Source organism: Eumetopias jubatus, unplaced genomic scaffold (assembly GCF_037043125.1).
Source record: "Eumetopias jubatus isolate StellerSeaLion01/CBP00866 unplaced genomic scaffold, mEumJub1_p1.0 scaffold_8, whole genome shotgun sequence".
Classification (NCBI taxonomy): Eukaryota; Metazoa; Chordata; class Mammalia; order Carnivora; family Otariidae; genus Eumetopias; species Eumetopias jubatus.
In genome coordinates this window covers 11,129,644-11,152,544 of record NW_028274814.1, presented here as the reverse complement: position 1 = coordinate 11,152,544, position 22,901 = coordinate 11,129,644, and the positions used below count along the sequence as shown (strand labels likewise).

Sequence of the window (22,901 nt, the reverse complement as noted above, 5' to 3'; positions counted from 1 at the left end):
CAGTCTGTCCTGAAAAGGTAAACAAAAAATCCTTCTCCCACTTTTTCAAACACAATCTTATAGGTTTTCTAGAGGAATTTTTATTAAGAAACTAAGGGAAAACAAGAAAGAAAAGAAAAAGAGAAGTGTCAGAGCTTCCATCTTTCTGATCATAAGATCTGGCTTTGGATGAGATTGGCTGGCGATGGGGACGTACTTTTTCCTTCTTTTCATGATAGCTGGGAACCTTTTGTATAAACTGCCTTTTAGAGACTTGAGGTACTTCTCTCTCCACAGAAGCCTTTGTCTCTCCTCCTGCCCAAGAGGAGAAAGTGCCAGATTGGAGGTGTTGTCGGATAATGGAGCTAACCTAGGTGGGGTTGACTGATGGACTGTTCAGCAGTTGTATGTTTATGCATTGATAGATGCACATTCCCACGGCAGAGCAAACCTCAGATATATTGTCCTAAACCCAAGGATGCTCTGTTTCCCTTCCGCAGAGAATAACAGGTCATTCCTTCACAATGATGTTGTAAATATTGGAGGACTGAGAAGATATTAAAATCAAGAAAGAAATGCATAGAATGAGAAATACATGAACAAAATGAAATTAACACAGAACCTGGAAGATTTAGGTCTACTAGGACTTCTCTAGTCCACAGACTTCAATATTCCCCAGACTTTTGTCACTGAAAAAAAAATCTACCTTAAAGATTTTAGTTTTGGCCTCTCCCATGGTGTTCAGCATATGATTTTTCCAAATAAGCCTTCTCTAAAAACATCCATTAAGAATTTCCTATGATCATTTTATCCAGTTGTTTTTAATACCTGTATTAGTCTGCTTGGACTGTCATAAGAAAAATAATGCAGGATGGGTGGCTTAAAGCACAGAAACTTATTTTCTCACAGTTCTGGAAGCTAGAAGTCCAAGATCAAGGTGCCAGCAAGGCCGATGTCTGGTGAGAACTCTCTCCCTGTCTTGCAGATGGATGCATTCTTACAGTGTTCTCATGTGGATCTCCAGTGTGTCTTTCTCTTCTTACAAGGATACCAGTCCTATGGGATTAGGGTCCCACCCCTAGGACCACATTTAACCTTAATTACCACCTTAAAGACCCTATCCAAATACAGTCACATTTGGGATCAGGAATTCAACATATTAGTTTTGGAAGGACACGATTCAACCCATAACAACAACCATATTAGATCATCCATCCTACAGAAATCTTTGGGTCACATTGATCTTTAGAAAGTCTTAAAATTATTTAGAAGTGCCAGAAACATGAATACTCATAGTGTACCTAGACCATACTACTTATGGAGACGAAAATCTATAATGGCCAATTCACTGCACGGGAATCAGTTATCGTAGAAATGAGAATCTCTTGATGGCCCAGGGTGCCTCCTTTATGCCACCCTCAACCCTCCAGAGAAAGGAAACACTACCAAATTTCCAATATAATAAATGAGAGGAATCAAACCTTTTTAATGATTTTAACCCAAATAAAATTAGCAAGACACAATTTTTCTCTGACAAAATATACTCTAGACCTGGAAAAGTTTGCTCCTCCAACCAAGTTGTAAAGGACTACCTTTATAAATCTTTGTATACCTGTCGCTCAGCACAGAGGAAGTTCTCAATCAATACCTACTGATGATTCTGCTGCTGTTGATGGTGATGGTGATGATAATGAGAATGACATCGTTTGTGATACTGAAACGTACTTTATCAACAGGTCCTCTATAATGCAAGTGGGTTCTTAGCTAAAAATAGAGACACTCTTCCAACTGATGTTGTGCTGCTTTTGAGGTCATCAGAAAACAGTGTAATTCGGCAACTAGTCAATCACCCTCTGACAAAAACAGGTAAGTTGAGGCAATTTCCTTCAACTGAGAAAGTTCCTCAGGCCCAATCCAGTAGTTTCTGACTGTGATTTTCATGAGTATAATCCTCAATTTCTTTATGTTGGTTTGTTTTTAGCTCACTAAAATGCGTTTTTTAATACATTCTGCCCAGATTGTCTGAAGAACATGTAAAAATGAATATAAACAAACTAGGTTTTCAATAAAGAAAGTGTCTGAAGAACTGACCAAAAAATATGGTGGTATTTTAACTACTCACTAGAAGAATATGCTCACCTCTAAAAAGTTCAGAATGACGTCTGTTTCAGGACTGGGCAGCTTTGGGGTGGTACTTTAAGACTCTAAAGGTTTAGGGGCGCCTGGATGGCTCAGATGGTTAAGCATGTGCCTTCGGCTCAGGTCATGATCCCGGGGTCCTGGGATCGAGCCCCGCATCGGGATCCCTGCTCTGCAGGAAGCCTGCTTCTCCCTCTCTTGCTCCCCCTGCTTGTGTTCTCTCTCTGGGTGTCTCTCTCTCTGTCAAAAAAATTAAAAAAAAAAAAAAAACCTTCAAAAAAGACTCTATAGGTTTAGTGAGCTCTGCCTTATTGATTAAAAACTTACATGCGTTTGCTCCACCCAACCAAATACATGTTTGCATTTGCTTTTAAGTAGGAAAAAAAATGTAGTTTGGGTTATTTTTCTTTATTGGAGTTTGTTTTATTATTTTGCATTTCTTTTTACAGTTTTATTGAGATATAACTGACATAATAAATAGCACATGTTTAGACAGTAAAATGTGATGAGTTTTTGACAGGCATAAACACCTATAAAACATTACTACGCTCAGTAGTGAGTGAACGTATTCATCACCCCCAGATGATGTTTCCTCATGGCTCTGGAATCCTTCCCACCACCACTCCTGACCCCTCTCCATTTGTTCTAGCACCGTTGGTTGAAAGAATTGTTCTTTCCCCCATTGAATCGCTTGGGTGCCCTGTTGAAAATCAATTGACTATATACATGTAAGTCTATTTCTAGACTTTTCACTGGTATTTGTCTATCTTTATGGCAGTACTACACTTCTTGATCACTGTAGCTTTATTAAAAAAAATTGAAATCAGGTAGTATAAGCTACCCAACTCTTGTTCTTTTTCAGAGTTGTCGATTATAATTCCTTTGCTTTTCCATAAAAATTTTAGAATAAGCTTGTCAATTTCTATCAAAAATCCTGGTGAGATTTTGATTGGGATGCACTGAAGCTATTGATTAATTTTGGCAGAATTGATATCTTCACAATATTGGGTCTTCCAATCAGGGAGCACAATATAGCTCTCCATTTATTTAAGCCTTCTTTAATTTCTCTCAGCAATACTTTGTAGTTTCCAGTGTATGAGTCTTGTGTATCTTTGTCAAATTATCTGCTAATATATCACATTTTATGCTATAAATATATAAATATATTTAAATTAATTTAAATTCTGTTTGTTGCTAGTATATAGAAATCCAGTTGATTTTTGTGTTTTGATCGTTCACCCTACAGTGTTGCTAAGCTCATTTATTAGAGTAGCTTTTTTTGTAAATTCCATAGGATATATAGATGATCATGTCATCTGTGAAAAAAAAGTTTGCCCTTTCTTCTCCATTCTGTTTACTTTTTTTATGTCTTCATCTTGCCTGGTTGCACTGGCTAGAATCACCAATGCAATATTGAATACAGGTGCTAAGAATGAACATTCTAGCCTTATTCCTCATCTTGGGGGGAAAGCTTTCAATTTTTCCCCAATAAATATGATGTCACCTGTAGGTTTTTCATAGGCGTTCTTTCTCAGGAGGAGAAATTCTTTCTATTCTTAATTTTCTGAATATTTATCAGGCATGCATGTTTGAATTTTGTCAGATGCTTTTTCTGCATCTACTGAGATGTTCATTCATTTATTTTTTAATCTGTAAATATGACGAGTTATGTTGATTGATTTTTGAATGTTATGCCAACTTTTTATTCCTGGGAAAAACCTGCGTCACGATGCGCTGGACTTTTATGTATCGCTAAGATTAAATTTGCTGACATTTTGTTAAGAATTTTTGCATCTGTGTTCATGAGGGATATTGGGCTATAGTTTTCTTCTAATTTTTTTCTAATGTTGGGATCAGAGTAATATTGGCCTCATCGAATGAATTGAGAAGTATTGCTTCCTCTTCAATTTTCAGGAAAGGTAGAGGGAGTATTATTTCTTTCTGAATTCCTTTATAGAATTCACCAGTGAAGCCATCTGGGCCAGAAGGGGTTTTCTGTGAGTAGGTTTTGGACTACAAATTCAATCAAACTGTTCAACACATATAAGGATATTTAATTACCTAATTTTTTGAATGAGCTTTAGTAGGTTGTATCTTCTAAGAAATTTGTCTGTTTCATCTATGTAGTCAGATTCATTGACATAACGTCAATTATAATGTTCCCTTACTATCCTTTAATATCTATAGATCTTGGCGTTTTATCAGCTCTCATTCCTGATCTGAATCTTTTGTGTCCTTTTTCACCTTATTCTTGATAGATTTTCTAGAGATTTGTCAATTTTACTGATCTTCTCAAAGAACCAGCATATAGTTTATAGTTTCACTGATTTTCTCTATTGGTTTTGCTTTCTATTTTGTTGATTTTTTTTTTTCCTTCTTTTTTCTTTCTCTCTCTTCTGGGAGGAGCGGGGGGAGGGCTTTTTCATCTTTGTTTCCTTTCTTCTGTTTACTTTGGGTTTTATTTTGTCTTCTTTTTCTAATTTCTAAGGTGAGACCTTAGGTCATTGATTTAAGAAAACATTCCTTTTCTAATATAAGTACTTATATGGACTATAAGTATTATATTTCAGTTCTAAAAATATTGGGATTTTTCCAAATCTTTGTGTTGTGGCCTTCTAATATAATTCTATAGTGCTCAGAAAGCATATTTTGTATGATTTAATCCATTAAATTTACTGAGACATGTTTTAATGGCCCTGAATATGATATATCTTATTTTATGTTTCATTTACACTTAAAAATTATGTATTTTCCACTGTGTTGGATGGAGAGTTATATAAATGTCAATTGGATCAACTTGGTTGATAGTATTGGTCAAATCTTCTATATCCTTGCTGTTTTTTTCTCTCCTGGTTCTACCAGTTACTGAGAGAAGAGTTTTGAAATATCTGATTATAATTCAATTTATCTATTTTGTCTTTCATTTTTATCAGCTTTTGCTTCATGTGTTTTTAAGATCTATTACTGGACACATAAACATTTAGGATTATTATAGCTTCTTGATGACTAGACCCCTTTATTATTATAATATTCTTTGCTCTGAAATCTACTTTGCCTGATAATATGGAGACTCCAACTTTCTTAGGATTAGTGGTTGAATGGTATATCTTTTTTTACACTTTCAAATTCATCTTATTTTGTGTTTGTATTTAAAGTGGGTTTTTTTTTTTTTGTAGACGGCATGTAGTTGGGCCTTTTTAAATTGTGACGATCTCTGCCTTTTAATTGAGGTGATCATACCAAAGATATGTTGGGTTTGACTGACTCTACCATTTGATGTGTATTCTATTGGTTACATCTGTTATTTTCCCTAGTCTTCACCTGGGTTCCCCTCCTTACAGTGTAAAATCTCTTTAGACAGAAACTGGGGTCATCATAGGGCTCACCTCATTTGTTTCCCCTCACTCAGGGATCAGTGTCCTATACTGCTTGATGCACGATATATAAAAACTGTTATTCCTAGACAAATACTGTATGATTCTTCAGAATAAGGTACTTAGGGCAGTCAAAATCATAGAGACAAAAAACAGAATCATGGTTGCCAGGGGCTGGGCGTGGTAGGAATGGGGAGCTAGTATTTAAGGGGTATAAAGTTTCAGTTTTACAAGATGAAAAAAATATGGACATGGATGGTGGTGATGGTTGCCTAACATTATGAATGTATTTAATGCTATTGACCTGTACACTTAAAAATGATTAAGATGCTGAATTTTATGTTATGTAAGTTTTACAATAAAAAATGAAAAGGAAGAAAAACGGTTACCTCATATATTTTGTATTTTGTATTTTTTTTTTTTTTTGGTTATTTCAGCTAATTCAGTCTGTGTTACTTTATCGTGCCCAGAAGCAAATGTCTTCAGTTTTGACTTTAACCATTGTCATCTCTTTCTATATCCACCAACTGCGTCTGTGCACCTAATCTCATGTTTTTTACCCTTATAAAATATGCAACCAGGTTCTCAATACTATGTTCTGTCTCCTTATTATCAGCAAAACCATGTTTCATTAGCCAGGGAGAAGAGAATTTCATAGTCAAAGATGTTTCAGTGACTGAATCTCAAAGCTATCAGAGGCATTTGGATTTTATATTCACCTAGATGTGCAAACATAATAATAATGATGACAACAATAATAATACATAAATTTGTTTAGAAGTTGCAATGTGCGAGGCACTGGGCTGACTACTTTTATTTACTCCTAATAGCAACACTCTGAGGAGGAATTACTGTTACAGATGAGACATTGAGTCTTGGAAATGTTGAGCAACTTTCCCAATGTTGTTCCTGTGGGAAGTCTTAGAAGTGGCCTTGAAAGTGTGGGTTTTCCAATTCTGTATTATGCTGTCTCCAAGATTCTAAGATAACCCTTTGCATGTATGACTTTAAATATGAAATACAGTTCAGCCATTATTAGGAGGAAACGTACCACAATTCCTTGCAGCTCGCATCTCTACCTTGGTTTATTACAGGTTTGTTCATCAGGTCAACTATAAAGGCAAAGTGGATATATTTTCTGAAATTAAGATCTATGCTAGGGCGCCTGGGTGGCTCAGTTGGTTGAGCGGCTGCCTTCAGCTCAGGTCATGATCCTGGAGTCCCTGGATCGAGTCCCGCATCGGGCTCCCTGCTCAGTAGGGGGTCTGCTTCTCCCTCTGACCCTCCCCCCTCTCATGTGCTCTCTCTCTCTCTCTCTCACTCTCTCTCTCAAATAAATAAATAAAATCTTTAAAAAAAAAAGAAGATCTTTGCTAATTTTAGTTCCTGTTGATACACGTTAATGAATTTTTAGGTTTTCATTTAAAAAAAAGGCTTTCATTTATTTTGTTGTTAAATAATTTGATGACTAGTGTATAAATTTTGTTACATTGAAATTATTAATCCCTTAGTAAATTTCCTCTAGTTTTTTAGTTTTCAGAAAAACTTAAATTTTTAGTTCTTATTTGGCTAATATTAAGTAATGGTATCTATTCAGTAATGGGTCTATTCTAATTAATGTGCTACTAGTCCTTTGTATAAGTCTGTAGTAATTTTGGTAATTCTTTTCTAAAACTTTCCCTTAAAAAAAAAACAAATGAAAGTCCACAGCTGCCCCTCTGAAGACCATGTGGTACTATCTCTGGCCACTCTGCTGTCTGCAGTAAGTTTCACAGTCGAAGAGTAAACAGTGCAGTGTGCAGCCCAGCGTGAAAGCCAGCACGCACACCCATTGTGGCACTTTTCTTGATAACGAGGGAAGGGGGACGACAGCACAGTAGAGGCACTGCCAGCTACATCCCAGGCAGGGTCCCACCAGCATCAGCACTTTGGAGCCAGGCTTTTGCTACCACAAAGAATGTGAAGGATTTGTCAAAAACATGTAGTAGCCTTGGGGCACCTGGGTGGCTCAGCTGGTTAAGCGCCTGACTCTTGATTTCGGCTCAGGTCATGATCTCAGGGTCTGGATATTGATCCCTGCATCAGGCTCCATGCTGGGCATGGAGCCTACTTAAAATTCTCTCTCCCTCTCCCTCTGTCCCCACCCCACCCCTGGCATGCACACACACACACACTCTTTCTCTCTAAAAAACAAACAAAAAAAATGTAGCCTCCACTTCTCACCTAAAAGAATGAGAGTGAAAAAGAAACAATCTTTCTGACGTGATACTGAATTCTGGAGATGTATTTGAACATTACTGTTGGGATGATGAACTCTTGGATTGTGGTTGGTTAGTTATTGTTCTTGGTGAGAGGTGGGACAGGAGAGAAGATGAACTAACATTTCTGGGTGCCTACCATGCACCAGACATACTGTCACATGTCATCAAAATTCTGGGAGGCAGACAGCATTATCCCCATTATACGGTTTCAAAATGCAACTCAGAGACTAAGTAAATGATCCGCGGGCAATACGATTTAAGTACCACAGCTGGTATCCAAATCCAGGTCTTCCTGGCTTCTGGGGCCATAATTTTTCACCACACCAAAATATTTTCACAGCCTCAAGTTGTGCATATTTAAGTAGCCCTAGTAAGAGGCACTTATTTCTGAATGTTAGATTGAACATATCCATTGCTCTTAACCATTCTTGATTTTCTTATAACCATTTCATATGAATTAATAATCCGTATGATTTTCAAGGCCCATTGTAAAGCTTACTTTTGCATTAAAAAAAATCTCAGATGCCATTTAACACACACACACACACACACACACACACACACACACACACGAAGCAAATTGTTCCCTTTATCAGAATCACACCATATCTTGTAGCAGTTAAAGGAAATCCAACACTTACCTGTATTTTTTTCTAACCTCAAGGCTGGGGTTTTTTTTCTGAACTTAAAATTTGTCATAAATTTTTATGTAATATTTTATCCTTAAATTTCTCATAAATACTTAAGCAAGGATGAATATTGTGGCATCAACAATGTTTATTTTAATACTTAAGTAAATGAGGAAAGTCTTCTAGTGATGAAAGACTCTAAAATGTATATTAATTTCATCCACATTCCTATAGGTAATCTGCCGCATTCTAAAACTAGAAATATAATAAATTATCAAATGAGGACTTCAGAAAAATCAATCAACTTGACAAAGGTAAGAAAATGCATCTTGCATGACAGTGAGTCTAAAAATCTAACCTTTACAACAACAGTGTGTGTGTGCTCCTAAAAGTAAACAGCATTTTACTTAGGTATTCTCCCTTTGATCTTTCTTTTCTGCTTAAACAGCTATGTTATGTTCATATTACTGCTAGCCACTAAAATAATCATGAATTTGTGATACCTTCTTAACTCTTCCTTTATAGCTCATTTCAATGTTACACTAAGACCAACTAAAAATATATTAGCTAAGGTCTGAGACATTCACATTCCCTGCAAGACCAATTAAAATTCCAGTGAGGCTGACAAAACAATTACCCTAGTAAAAATATTAACCTTTTGTCATTTTATGTATTTGAATGCATAGACCATGATAACCTGAAGGAAATTCCATGCGCTTCTTGTAGATCATAAAGTACAGTGGATACTGAAGCATCACTGTCTTTCTTGGTCTTTGTAGGATCAAAGTGGAGAAGCCACAGGTCATACCATAGAGACTACCAACATGAAGACACAAACAGTTGCATCATATTTTAGAGTAAGACATTAAATTATGGTGTGTTGTACTTAGGAATGTTATTGATTGATTGATTTTCAAATAGGGGGAGGGGCAGAGCGAGATGAAGAAAGAGAACACTAAGCAGGCTCCACGCCCAGTGCAAAGCCTGATGGGGGCTTGAATTCATGACCCATAAGATCACGACCTGACCCAAAATCAAGAGTCAGAGGCTTAACTGACTGAGCCACCCAGGTGCCCCAGGAATGTTATTTATTTTAAATGAGAGTTACAAATCAAAAACTAGTAATAAATATCAGAGTACTATTAGCAAAAGATAATTCTCATTGTATTCCATTTACTATTTATTAGATACAGAATATAGTAGAGAGTACTGTCAAAAACCTATGGATGGTTTGCTTTGATATTTTATCTATAAGATTATTGCATACTAAGTCAATCTTAATGGAAGTTTATACCTTGGTTAAATTTGTCCAAAGAACCAAACACATTTGCACTAAAACAAAACCTGACAGAGTGTTTAATTCAGTGCTATGATAACTACTTATCACTTCTCCATCCCACTCCTAAACGATCTTGCGGTGGGCAAATGGGACAAGGCTGAGCATCCGGGTCCATTCCATATCTCTCTGCACATAGACAAGATGAAAACCTCAAAAGAAAAAGAACTGGTATAAGCATGGGGCAAGGAGAAGGAATACCAGGGAAACATAGTAACATGCCAGGAAAGTCAGCCACTGTGTCCTTAGCATAGGGTCAAGGTGACCTTTCTTACCTTTTTTCCCTGGACAATACGGGAGAAAAGGAAGCTAAGGAAGATAAGAAGTACTTTACTTCCTCTGTGCTCCGAAGAACTCTAGATACCCCTGTCCTCATTATTGGTGTCAGTTCTTATTTATCTCTTCTGATAAAATCGTATTGGGGTGCCTGGGTGGCTCAGTTGGTTAAGTCTCTGCCTTTGGTCAGGTCATGATCTTGGGGTCCTGGGATCAAGCCCCGCATTGAGCTCCCTGCTTGGCAGGGAGTCTGCTTCTCCCTCTTCCTCTGCCTCTCCCCACCACTCATGCTGCCGCTCACTCGCTCGCTCGCTCGCTCTCAAATAAATAAATAAAATCTTTAAAAACAATTAAAAAATAATAATAAATCATATTAACCAGCCAATGAAAGTGGAGAAGACACTAACTAAAAATTGGAAATTATTAATAGTATAATTTAAGGCGGGAGAAGGGGAGGAAATTAGGCTAAATTTACTATAAGTAAGTGTTCAGTGAGTAAATCCAGTTTTCTAACAGAATCATAAAATGCTTTTAAAAATAGCTGGGTAGTTTTATTAAATATTTTTTCAAGTCATAAGCTCATAGCAGACAGTGTGTGCTTAATCAACTCTGAGTAGCATGGTAGTACGTTTATATGCTTCCTATCTCACATTTGCTGCTGGTACATTCACCTTACCTCAAGACCACAGCAAAGCTAAATTACCAAGCGTATTTACAGACAGATTATCTTCCTGTTTTAAGTGAGCTATCCAAGATCAACATCGGTCCACTGTTGGTGACATCCAACCCTGTGTGTATGTTTAGAACACTAGTTCATAAAATCATTGTCCTCCTCAGGCTGAAGTGGAAAGTGATAGAAGATAATTCCATAGAGTATATAATGTATTTTTTTAAAGTTGTTTTTCCTTCTGCGGAGGATGAACGTAGTGAAACACCATGCCTTGGTTCTTAAGACAAACCAGTGCCTAAGTTGCAGCAGGCTCTTTCTCCGAGTGCCAACGGCAAGTGTATCCCTTCCGTAGCTCCCGCGCCCGGCAGGTGCTTGCAGGACTACCAAAGGAATGATGGCAGACAAATGTCATGAAAAGGGGGCTCCAAAGTGGCAAGCCCAGCTGTGTGAGGATCACATCCGAGTTTCGGTGCCCAAGAAGAAGCCGAGCAAACCCAAGGCTTTGTCACTTGTGTAATTCTGTATTTGCCTTGTTCTGGCTTCAGAACCATAGGCTTCTATGTTCTCAACACTAAAAGAAATCCAACCGACGCCAGCTGACTATATTCATACATTGGTTACCTTGCCAGTAAATTGCAGTGCTGGTCTTTAACATGCTCATTTTCTGAGTTTCCACTTTTAGGTGAGCTGTGATTATTCTGTTATACTTAGTTGTCCTGTAATTGGCTACCGTTTTAATAAGCTGTTGCTGAACACAGTTTTCCTATCTATGTGACTTTGAAAATCCTAAAATAAATAAGAAAATTATCAAGTTAGAGCAGATTAGAGTACTTAAATGAATTTGCTTATTTTCGTAACTCCTACGTCCTATATAGTAAACTGCTTTAACTTCTCATTTCTTATTTTAACCCAGGAGATGATTCTGACAGGCCTTGAAGTGTTTACTTTCATACTTTCTATAAAGAAAGAATTGGACAAGGAAATTAATAGTATAAGCAAGAAGTTAAGTCATATGCCTAAATATTATATATCAGCAAGCTTCCATGAAGGGGTATAATTACTTACAAACAAATTATTTGATAAGTAATTTCATCTATTAATTAAAGTTGCCTTAAGTAAGTACAGGCAACCTTTTAATAGTTAAGTTCCGAATTATTGCCCCTACGTTTTTATGAGTAAATCTATGTTTTTAAAAATATCCTATAAATAAAATTTTCATTAATACGGATTTTCCTCCGTTGACTGTGAATTAATGTGAACATTTGTAACATCCAGTTTTCAGAGGTTTTTTTCTTATAATAAAAAGAAAGACTTGCAAGCCGCTAAGTTTCTGTATGCTACACTGAGAAATTTATTTTTTTTGCGTATTATAGTATTCCCTGATGGATTTGTTATCCAAAATGGTGGTGGGCCAACCTCACTTTGTCCGTTGCATCAAACCAAATAACGAACGTCAGGCAAGAAAATATGACAAAGAGAAAGTTCTCCTACAGCTTCGCTACACTGGAATTCTGGAAACAGCAAGAATTCGAAGGCTGGGATACTCTCATCGGATACTTTTCTCCAACTTCATAAAGCGGTACGTGGATTTCTTTTCAAGATTCCAAGTACAGTTTATAGAGAAATTCATCAGAAGAATGACAGGAAACAAAATAGGAAAGAAAATTACTCAGCCGTTCTAGGACGGAGGCATTTTGTTTTTGCAAATGATTTTTCATTGAAAGAGAAGGTAACTGGGCTGGGAGTTTCTGTTGTCAGCTGGGAGATCTGATGTGGTTGCATAGGATACCGGTCATGAGCAGGATGATTGAAAGGCCTAAGTTTCTGTACTGAGCAGTTAGAGGGTCTAGTTCTCAACCCAGTGCTCATGCTGTGTGACCCTTGGGCTGTACCAGTGATTCTCAACAGGGGGAATTTTTGCCCCTCAAAGAACATTTGTTAATGTCTGGAGACATTTTGGTTGTCACAGCTGATGGGATGGGGGTTGCTGTTGGCATCTAGCGCATGGAGTCCAAGAATGCTGCTAAGCATCTTACAATGCACAGAAAAGCCCCCCACAGCGAATAATTATCCAGCCTAAAGTGTTAACCATGCTGAGATCGAGAAACCCTGGCCTATACTGAACCTCATTTTCCCCTCATTTAATGAATCTGTCATGACTACCTGGTGGAATTGTGATAAGGATCAAATGAGATTATCTCAGTAACAGTATTTAGAAAACAAAAAGACTCAATTAGGTATAAGAAGTCCTTTTTAATATTTGAAATTAATGTAAAATTAATTGAGCTATATATTAAATATATTTTATAAGATAATACATTTGTGGTGATACAGAGGTTTAGTACCTTATATTTTAAATGCCATGTTTCTGATGTTTATCAATTCTATGATTACTATTAGCTGTTAAACTTGAAGTTTCAATTTTCCAAAGTATTACAATTTTCACGTGAAAGCTAGCATTTGAGAAATTCCCTATATATAACATTCTCTGGCCTTTTTCAGAGTGTGGAAATTAGGATTAAGAATAAAACAAAGTTTCTAACACCCCCCCCAACAAAACAAAACAAAACAAAACATCATCTTGTCTAGTGTCAAGCATTCTTTCACCTGGGGTAACCAAGACCCTTACTATTTTAAATAAAATGAAAATTCTAATTATTTTTGCAGACTTTCATATTTTCAGGTATCTATGGTAGTTCTTGCCTTTTTTCCCCTTTGGCACCTGGCAAAGAAAAGAAAGGTATAAAAAAAAAAAGCACAAAACAGGTTTGAAAGCATTCAGGTATTCAGTAAGTAATTACTGCCTAGCTTGTGTTTTAAGAAATAACTTTTAAAAGCTAGTAAATAAATAATTAAGTCCTTCTGATTTATAATTGAGAAAAAAAGACAAGAAAGGTATTTGTTTTGAGCACCTTGAAACGAAGAAAACCCTACCAGTTCTTCATGATGGAGAGCAGAGTTACACAAATATGCTAACTTCCATAATTGGCAAATCCTCTATGGTAGTTTAAGATAGACTTTAAAACCTCACGCTGTAGGGTTCAGAAGTAGAGCCAGCATCCAATCACTGACTTCCCTTCTTGCAAAGCAGACCCCATTTTATATCCAAAACTAAGAAATGAAAAATATTGGAATTTCTTATTGGCTATCAGTAAATTCTCCATTCTGTACATGAACACAGAGAACCTAAAAATACTTGATATCAAGAAATTTCAAATTAAAATCATAATGTGACCGATTTTCATGTTTTTCATTTTTTAGAAGTTGATCTTTAACTTGCTTAAAAATTAATATAATATTACTATAATTACTATGGAATTTCAGTGACCTTTTCTTTAGGTACAAGGTACTGGGCTGGGGTGCCTGGGTGGCTCAGTTGGTTAAGTGTCTGACTCTTGATCTTGGCTCAGGTCTTGATCTCAGGGTTATGAGTTCAAGCCTCATGTTGTGCTCCACGCCAGGAGAGTGCTAAGCATTGCAGAGGACAGCACATTTTAAAACTGTCTGAGCCTCAAGAATTAACAATCTATTTAAAATTACCAGACTCATAGACATGGAAAGTTAATAAGCAGTGCAGAATAATAAATACCAAGATCCTAGGGAATAATATACACAGTGCAAGAGATCAGAGAAGAGAAAGATTATCTCCAGGAGGGCTGATAAGAGAATCAGGAAAGAAGGTTTAAACTAGAATCTGATAGTAGGTACAGTTTGCGGAAAAGACAGGAAAGGTCTTTCTCAGCATACTGTTTGGCGTGTCAAAACTAGAGGGACTTCGATTTGTCCGGATTAGCACAGTGGGTGTTAGTGAAGTGACAGAAATTGACAAAAGATAAGATGGGATGAGATGGAAAAACCGATCGGGTTAAAATTAGGTGGACAGAGCCTCGAATGCCATATTAAACTTATAGTTTCAGTTATCCATGGTTTTACAACATAGACAGTAAGGAGAACTAAACCTATTTCCTTGATGATATTGTAGTTGAAATTTGCTTATTTAGAAGGACAGAAGTGAGAATAAATTTGTAAACGTATTTCAAAGTCCCATGCTATATAGAATACCAAATTACTACATGATAAATGAGGAAGGGGAAAAATACTAAGTATACAAAGAACACGAGAATAGCTGTTCTGAATACAGGAAGTTCCAGAAATAAAAGGCTAAACCTTTTCTCCGTCACTAATTTGAAAGCTGTCATCTAAATTGGCAAAGAGTCTCAGGAGACAGAACAATTTGCAAAGGCCCTGTGGAGGTGTAAATAGGACTAAATCATTCTCCTCTGTCCTGCCTTAGCCTTTGACTTACCCTCCGTGTATGATGCAAAATTCATCAGGTTCTTTGTCTACTCTGTTATAGATAAACTCTTCCGTTTTGTGACAAAGAAATAATCTTAAGGGAAGATACACAACCCGAACTTACCTTGCCCAAGGTGTTTACTGTAGTTTTTTCAAATGAACCCTTACACTCAGAAGCCCCCGCAGTGAGCTCTGTTTTTCCACTAGGCACCTGTCTACAGTGGTTTGGCTACCAGAGCTCTGACTCAAGCAGAACTCACTGAAGGCAGTAGTTTAGTGAAGTTGGTAAGTACATATGCTTTGAAGTCAGAAAACCCAAATGTGGGGGGAAAAAAAAAAAGAAAGAAAGAAAAAATCCAGAAAACCCAAATTTGGGGAAAAAAAAAAGAAAAGAAAAAATCCAAGAAAGAAAATTCTGTCACTATCGAAATCGAAATGTGTGACCTTGTTCGAAGTTACTTTGAGTAACTGCTATAAGCTTCAAGCCTCGATCTTTCTCATCTGCAAATAGGGATGATGGTAATAGTATCTACTCTATATGTGGTTATGAGCATTAAATGAAATAATGTATATGTAGTTTATTTCATAGAACCAAATGTCATTAATACATTTTAGCTAGAATTATTTTCATTATCATTCTTGCCTCAGCCCCAAGCTCCCAAAATTACTTTTTACCTACAGCGCTGTGGTCTTGAATCCCACAACATAAACCATGAAGCTAGCCCATAAAATAAACAAAGAAAAAGCCAGTATGTTGACTTTAAAACAAGTCTTTAAAACAAAGGATGCAACAAAGCAAGGGTCTGGGGGCTTTCCTACATAAAAGCAACTGGTCTACCTAGATGGTTATTTACCCAGCAAGTCCCAGAGGCCGGTCATGTCTTCAGCAGACATTTAATTGAGCACCTATGGTGTTCTAGTCCTTAAAAAAAAGATTAACCCAAATCTTCACCCAAAGATTAATAAAAGAGCCATTAAGAAACTCACAGACTGGTTGTGGGAACAGGGAACTAATTATGTACATTATCATACAATGTAATATAAATTCCAGGGACAAGGGTGCTCATCTGCTGTTCACTGCTGCATCCCCAGCACTTAGAAGGGTCCCTGGCACATAGTAGGTACTCAATAAATATTTATCAAGTGAATGAAAGAATAGTGGACATTTTTAATATAAGTGTGCACAGGGCACTCTGAGAGCATGACATGGAGATAGTGGAAGGGAGGAGGAAAAAGGAAGACTTCTTAGAGTAGAAATTCAGATAAAGCAAAGAATCATAAAAGTAATATATAAATACGTACTATAAATATCATATTTTAACTTGAAACATGAACAAATATTCATCTTTCAACCTTTTGATAAGGCTCAATTCTTTTCTTTGAATAGAAGTCCACTAATCAGAGTTTATTGACTCTTTCTTACATAAGCTATCCATAATCCCTTATTTATGGTTTCCAGTTACTATTTCTTGAGATGAGGCAGGAAGTTAAAGACATTTGTGAAACAATCATAGAGCTGAATATTTCTGGCTTCTTAAGATTCTCCTCAACCCTTTGTAATAGCTTCATCCACATTTATTTCCATAAGGTTTAGACCACTTCTTTACAAAGTCTTACCAAAGCATTTGATGCAATTCTGTAGAAACAACTCTCTGGCTTTTTTCACTCATAGTCCAACAGTTTAGGTAATATGGTTTTTTTTTTTAAGATTTTGTTTATTTATTTATTTGAGAGAGAGCACAAAAGCGGGGTAAGGGGCAGAGGGAGAGGCAAACTCAACTCCCTGCTGAGCAGGGAGCCCAACGCCGGGCTCAAACCTGGGACTCCGGGATCATGACCTGAGCTGAAGCCAGACACTTCACCGACTGAGTCATCCAGGTGGCCCTTCGTAATATGTTTTTGAACTTTGTCACCTCAAGTTCAGGTGTAAACAGGTTTGGCAGCAAACACAGCTCGCCAGGCAGGAGCGGAAGCACTCAGGCACATGAGTAAGAGCCACCACCCGTGAGGTCCAAGTGTGCGGTGGACCCCAGTCAGAGCATCTTACCCAGGGAAGGAGAGTGTCAGTTAACCCACTTAGTCTATTCATTAAAGATACATCAGGGAGAGTTTCTAGAATACTGAAAGAGTGAGTCTTCCTTAAAGGAACAAGCCGTGAGGATGAAGGTCGTGCAGACAGAGAGATTGACACATACAAAGGCATGGAGGCATGAGCAATCATGGCCTTTTGGCGTAATTTTAAAGAGCTTTTATGACCAGAGCTCAAGCTGTGCATGTAAACTAGCCAAGGTGAGGTTGGAAAGGCAGGCAGGGATACGGAGGAGGAGGCAGCTTTCATGCCCATCTTCATATATGTCAACTCCTTTTAAATGACTGCTTTTTGGCAGGTGTGACCTTTGCATTTCCAACATTTCTTCTGCTCTCCAAATTACATACGTTGTGTGCCCAGCCTTTGAAAGCACCTGTTTTTGCCATCACAGCTTAGAACTGGGGATGTTCTTGGAGACTTTCAAGTCAGGAAAGAACATGATCAGACTTTCATTTTATTAAGACAATTCAGACAGAGCTGGGCGAGGGGAGCAGGGAGGACATGACCAGTTGGAAGGCAATTAACGGAAGGCAGGATGAGAAGAGATGACAAGTAGGTCAAGGCAATGACAGTAGGAATAGAGAGAACGAAATGGATTTCGGAGCAGTTTTTAAGCTTGTTGGATACACTGAATGGAGACTAGGGAAGAATGTAGGCTGCCACACAGATTTCTAGCTTTATCACCTTTGAAAAGGAGTTGATATCATTCACAGGGGTAAGAACTAGCAGAGGAGAGGGAAGGTGATGACTTGCTGAGTTTGGAGTGCCAGTGGGCTAAGCAGGTGGGGTGTGGAGCAGGCAGTCAGAGGTGATGTGTTTAGAGTTCGTGTAAAGAGGGCAGAAGATGAAGATTCAGAACTCATCCACTATAGAATGGTTGGAACTCTGCATGTAGAGGAGACACCTGTGGGGAGAGCTTAGAAAGAAACGGAACATTGAGCACACTAGCATTTGAGTGGCAAGTCTAAATATGAGGTATGTCAGGAGACCAACAGGGAGGAGAAGCCGGGGAACAAGGTGGGATGCAATCGTGGGGACACTCAAGCCAGAGAAAGGGGTCAACAATTTCCAGTGCTCCAGAAAAAACACTTAGGATTAGGATGGAAGACATCCCTTTAGATTTCATCACTAAAACATCTTATGTGATGAAATAAGAGTCCCTCTTACTATGTGACTAAATCAGATTCCAGGAGCTGCAGAGCAATGGGAAGTGGAGAAATAGAGACAGTTATTTTAAGCAATCTTTCAACTGATCTGTAAAGCTAGTGGGAGACAGAGAATCATTTCAGGTGAGACAGATGGAGAGGGTTTGTTTTGTTCTAAATGGAAGGAGCCAGAAGAGAGAAAAGGGATTGAAAATACACAAAAGAGAAGAGGGGGAGGAGATGGCATCTAGAACACAGGAAGGTGGAGGGTGGAGATCTCCTCCGGTGAAGAAGAAGGGATCTGTAGCTCGGGAAGAGGTCAGTAGAACTTGCATCTGGCGGCCTCTGGTAAAATAGCAGACCAGCTTATCTGCTGAGAGCAGTGCGGAGGGCAGAGGAGAGAACAGGGCAGGAGAGATTAAATAGTTGTGAGGATTGAGTGAGGAACGTGGTCACGGACACCAGTCAGGATTCTGGGTGTCTCTGTGGGCCAGGCTGACTCAGGAAACAGCGGGGTCACAGGGGAGCACACTTTGAATGAACAGTGCTTTTCTCTGGCAGGTTTCCAAAGCCTGACAGGAGGGCAGAGAACAATGACTGGGTGGTTCAGGTTTGCAAGTTTGCAGAGCACATGCAACAAAAGAACAAAAGGGAGAGAAAGAGTCCAAGATGGCGGAAGAGTAGGAGACCTTAGTTTCGTCTGGTCGCAGGAATTCAGCTAGACAACTACCAAATCGTTCTGAACACCTGTGAACTCAACCACAGACCTAAGAAAAGGATAGCTGCAACTCTACAAACAGAACAAAAGGGAGCTCACCAAGGGTTGCTCATATGATGAACCACGAGATCCTGGCTGGCTCTGGAAAGAAGCAAAACCAGGAGATAGTTCGGGGGATGAGAGGGCAGAGTAGCTCCTCAGTCACAAGGTGTCCACAAGCAAGTTTAGTCCTCAAGTAGGCAGGCCTGAAGATGAGGGCATGCTAATGGGCCCCCCTGAGGTTATTTGCACAGGCAGCAAAAACTATGATCATCACATCTTTCTAGACCATTCTAGGCCAGGATTCTCCAAAGAGCTTAATAAAAACTGGTTCATCTGCACATTTAACAGGATGACACTTGGTGGAGCTAGAATATGTTCTTCTTAGATGTTTTATCTACGGGCTCATTTTTAGATGAAGAAATTGGTACTTAAAGAGGTTCCCTGATGTGTCTAAATTTACACAGGTAAATTAGTCAAGATCAGAACTCAGTTCTCCTGACCATGCTACCCTAGTCTTCTGCACACCATGGCCTCTGTTTGGAAATTCAAAACCTACCAAAACTCAATGCTTTGTCTCCTCTGGACTGGCAGATTAATCTTGCACCAAGAAATTAAAAAATAAGGGAGTGTTGAAAACTCTAGAAAACAGCCTTTTTTGTACAAGATTGTTGACCAGGGTAAACCAGTTTTTCTTCCTTTCATTCACCTCCTCAGCTTGAAAAACTTAGGACCTATTTCAGTTCTCTCCTGCATCAACCCCTTACTTGCTTCCTCTCCTCAGTTATCTGTATTAAACCAATAGAGAAAATCTCCAGGGAGAGACATAGTGTAACTCAAGGAAAAATAGTGATAGAAGGCATATATACAGTGGTGGGAGGTTCACAGAGAATTCCTTCATCCAATTTTAAGATCAGCTTCCAACGTTTTTGTGAAGGTGAAAAAAAGAATAAAATCTTTCCCTCTGCTTCTTCCCACTGCAATCCTTCCACTTTTAGTATCCAGAGAAAGGTTACTTTTTAAAAAATACTCAACTAGGATTCCTGGGTGGCTCAGTCGTTTAAGCATCTGCTTTCGGCTCAGGTCATGATCCCAGGGTCCTGGGATCTAGCCCCTCGCCAAGCTTTCTGCTCAGTGGGGATCTGTTTCTCCCTCTCCCTCCGCCTGTCACTCCCCCTGCTTGTGCTCACGCTCTCTCTCTCTGTCAAATAAATAAATAAATAAATAAAAATCTTATTAAAAAAATACTCAACTAATTTTTTTTTTTTTTAGTGATGGAGTTTTTGTGGGGTATTTCAGTGGTAAGTGTTGAAAAGTAATCACTAAACTGAGAAAACAGTGCTCAAGTGTACACAAACAGACCGGTCCAGATTTTTGTCAGTCTACTTTAGAGTTCTGAGAATGCCTGCAGGGTCCTCTGCATTAAGTCTGGGAGTCTCTTCCTGCCCTACACAGAGCTGTCGAGTGTCCACCAGGCTACTGAGGTGTGGAAACTTTGTGAAATACTAACCAGCCCTTTTTCCTGCTTGAAGGTACCATGTTCTCTGCTACAAGTGGAACGAAGAGCCCCCAGTGAGCCCGGACACCTGTGCCGCCATTTTGGAAAAAGCTGGTCTGGATAACTGGGCTCTTGGAAAAACAAAAGTAATGTTTTTCATGTAATTTTCAAGAAAAAAACAATTAACAGTTTTGTTGGATTTACTGAGAATTCTAACATTTTACAGTGCTTGAAAATATTATGGCTTTTTTGCGTTACAGAATCTCTAGCTTAAAACAGGGAATTAGGTTGATAAATTTACAAAGGTTTTCTTCAGCAAAATGAAACACTTTGTTGTCATAAAGATTTCTTTTAAGAAATTCAAGAAAAGTTTCTCTTGAAGATTTATCCAAAAAAAAGATGAAATTTAGAGTGAATATACTTCATTCCACATAGTATTGAAAATATACTGACATATTTTATCTTTATCACCACCAAATATAGTCAGTAAATAATCAAAATATATTAATATATATTAATATCATATAATATACAGAATATATACTGCAGAGAATCATAATTAACTGGATCATATTGACCTAATTTTTTTCTTCCTGATTCTCAAATCTACTTCTGTTGTAAATTTGAACTCTATTTGGAGCAAACTATTCCCCATTGTTAGTAGACTTGCTACATGTATCTGGAGATTGGTGTGTTTACGTATTAGACTTGAGACCCGAGAGATCTTAGCTTATTAATCCCTTAGAGAATGAAGTAATAAATCCTAACAAATTTTGAATATGGAGGCAAGACAGGTGACTGCTTGGATAAAAGATGTAGTAGGCTTCTCAGACATCCTCCAGCATGACAAAAAGGGGGGTAAGGAAATAAAGAACGTACCAGGTCTCAGGGTTATACTGAACAAATCACTGGGGCAGGATGGAGAAAAGAGCCAGTCTAAAGAAAAGAAGTACCCAGAGATTGACCACTCAAAAATAATCACTCTCAGCCCTACCAGAGACCTACAGAGATGGAAACAAATGTCCACATGAGTTATGTCTCAGAGTGGAAGATGCCAGAGAGAATTTTCACAATGTTCATGTAAGAAGTTACTCCCATAACAATTTAAAGGATTTAAAAAATAAATTTATCTTAGGCTGAGTGCCCTAAGTATTCAGTAATCCATATTTCCTTCAGTATTGAGTAAGGGGCGATGCTGAGCACTAAAAAGATGTGTATTTTATTTACATCATTTTCTTTTAGATGATCACAAAGATGAATTTCATCAGGCTGAACTCTCATGATTTATGGTCTGAAACACATGCCTGACTTCCAATGGAGTTTTCACTTTAAAAAGGCGCGTTGCGGTTCCAGTTCTGCATGTTATTTAAGTAGCATTTTAAAACTATTTGTGTTTTTCCACTTCACATTTTCCAACTCAAGATGGATAGAAGTATTCAATACAGAAACATTTCTAATGCTGTGCAAAATAAATAAATAAATAAAAAGATGACCTTTTTAAACAGAATGAATTTTAAATGAATTGTCAACAGTAGAATGGACTAAATATATTAACATGTAGAGTCCCATAGAAATTAAAACTAAATTCAATCAAAACCTGTAATGCTAAACTGTTTGCCTCTGGTGCCAAGCTTTCAAGTAATGGAACTAACTTTCAGTGTTTCCAGTTCTTATGACTCAGCTGTTACATTTGAATTGAAGTAACTTTCTTAGTAGATTCAATAGACTCTCTTTTGGGTGACTTTTATTAGTAAATGTATTAAAAGAAAAACAAAATCTTCGTACTTCCTAGGGGAGGTGGAAAACTCTTAAATGAGAACCACTCCAGGCCTTCAGGCTTCTGCATTTCCTGGATTCATTTTGATTCTAGAATGATTGGAAATCAGCCCTCCTTTCTCCATGCTGGCCACAGGGTCTAGTGAGAATGTTGTTAATTCCGTCCGGAGCCATCTCTCTGCGTTATTCCCCTTAGGAGCCCCCGAGGGACAATGTCCCTGCTTTATTCACCTTTGTATCCCCCAGCAGATAAGTTCATAACAGCAGGTCTCAATAAATGTTTGATGGATGAATCACTATAGCTGTAAGTCCTCTATCTTACAACTAGATTTGTAAGATCTTTAACTTTGGGAGATACAGTTGTTAAGAGACATAAAAATTAGCTTTTATCAGAGTATATGATGCTAAAACTTCGATAAAAGAGCTGAACATCCTCCACGTTTACTGGCCCATTCCACAAAATCTGTTGCAAATAACAGTATGATTGCTAAACGGTATTCCTTCTCGAACAGAAGTTTCCTTCAAGAATAAAAATCCGTAATGTTATAGCAAAATCCAGGCCAAAGAAGCAAAAGATAGTGATGTCCATAATATAAAAATATTTAGAATATAGTCTGTTCTGCAAAGCGTAGCGCATGACGCGTTCACATTTGTGTGTCATCATTTTATTTGTATT

At 37.9% G+C, this 22,901-nt stretch overlaps 1 protein-coding gene across 1 annotated transcript in view; it reads left to right on the top strand.

Moving 5' to 3' along the window:
• MYO3A (myosin IIIA) overlaps positions 1-22,901 on the top strand; it is a 213,349-nt gene that overhangs the window by 135,625 nt on the left and 54,823 nt on the right. The window contains exons 21-25 of the mRNA XM_028114133.1: positions 1,716-1,845; positions 8,617-8,696; positions 9,162-9,239; positions 12,038-12,243; positions 20,484-20,595. Of these exons, the coding sequence (XP_027969934.1) occupies positions 1,716-1,845; positions 8,617-8,696; positions 9,162-9,239; positions 12,038-12,243; positions 20,484-20,595 (606 nt within the window). The remainder of the gene's footprint in view (positions 1-1,715; positions 1,846-8,616; positions 8,697-9,161; positions 9,240-12,037; positions 12,244-20,483; positions 20,596-22,901) is intronic.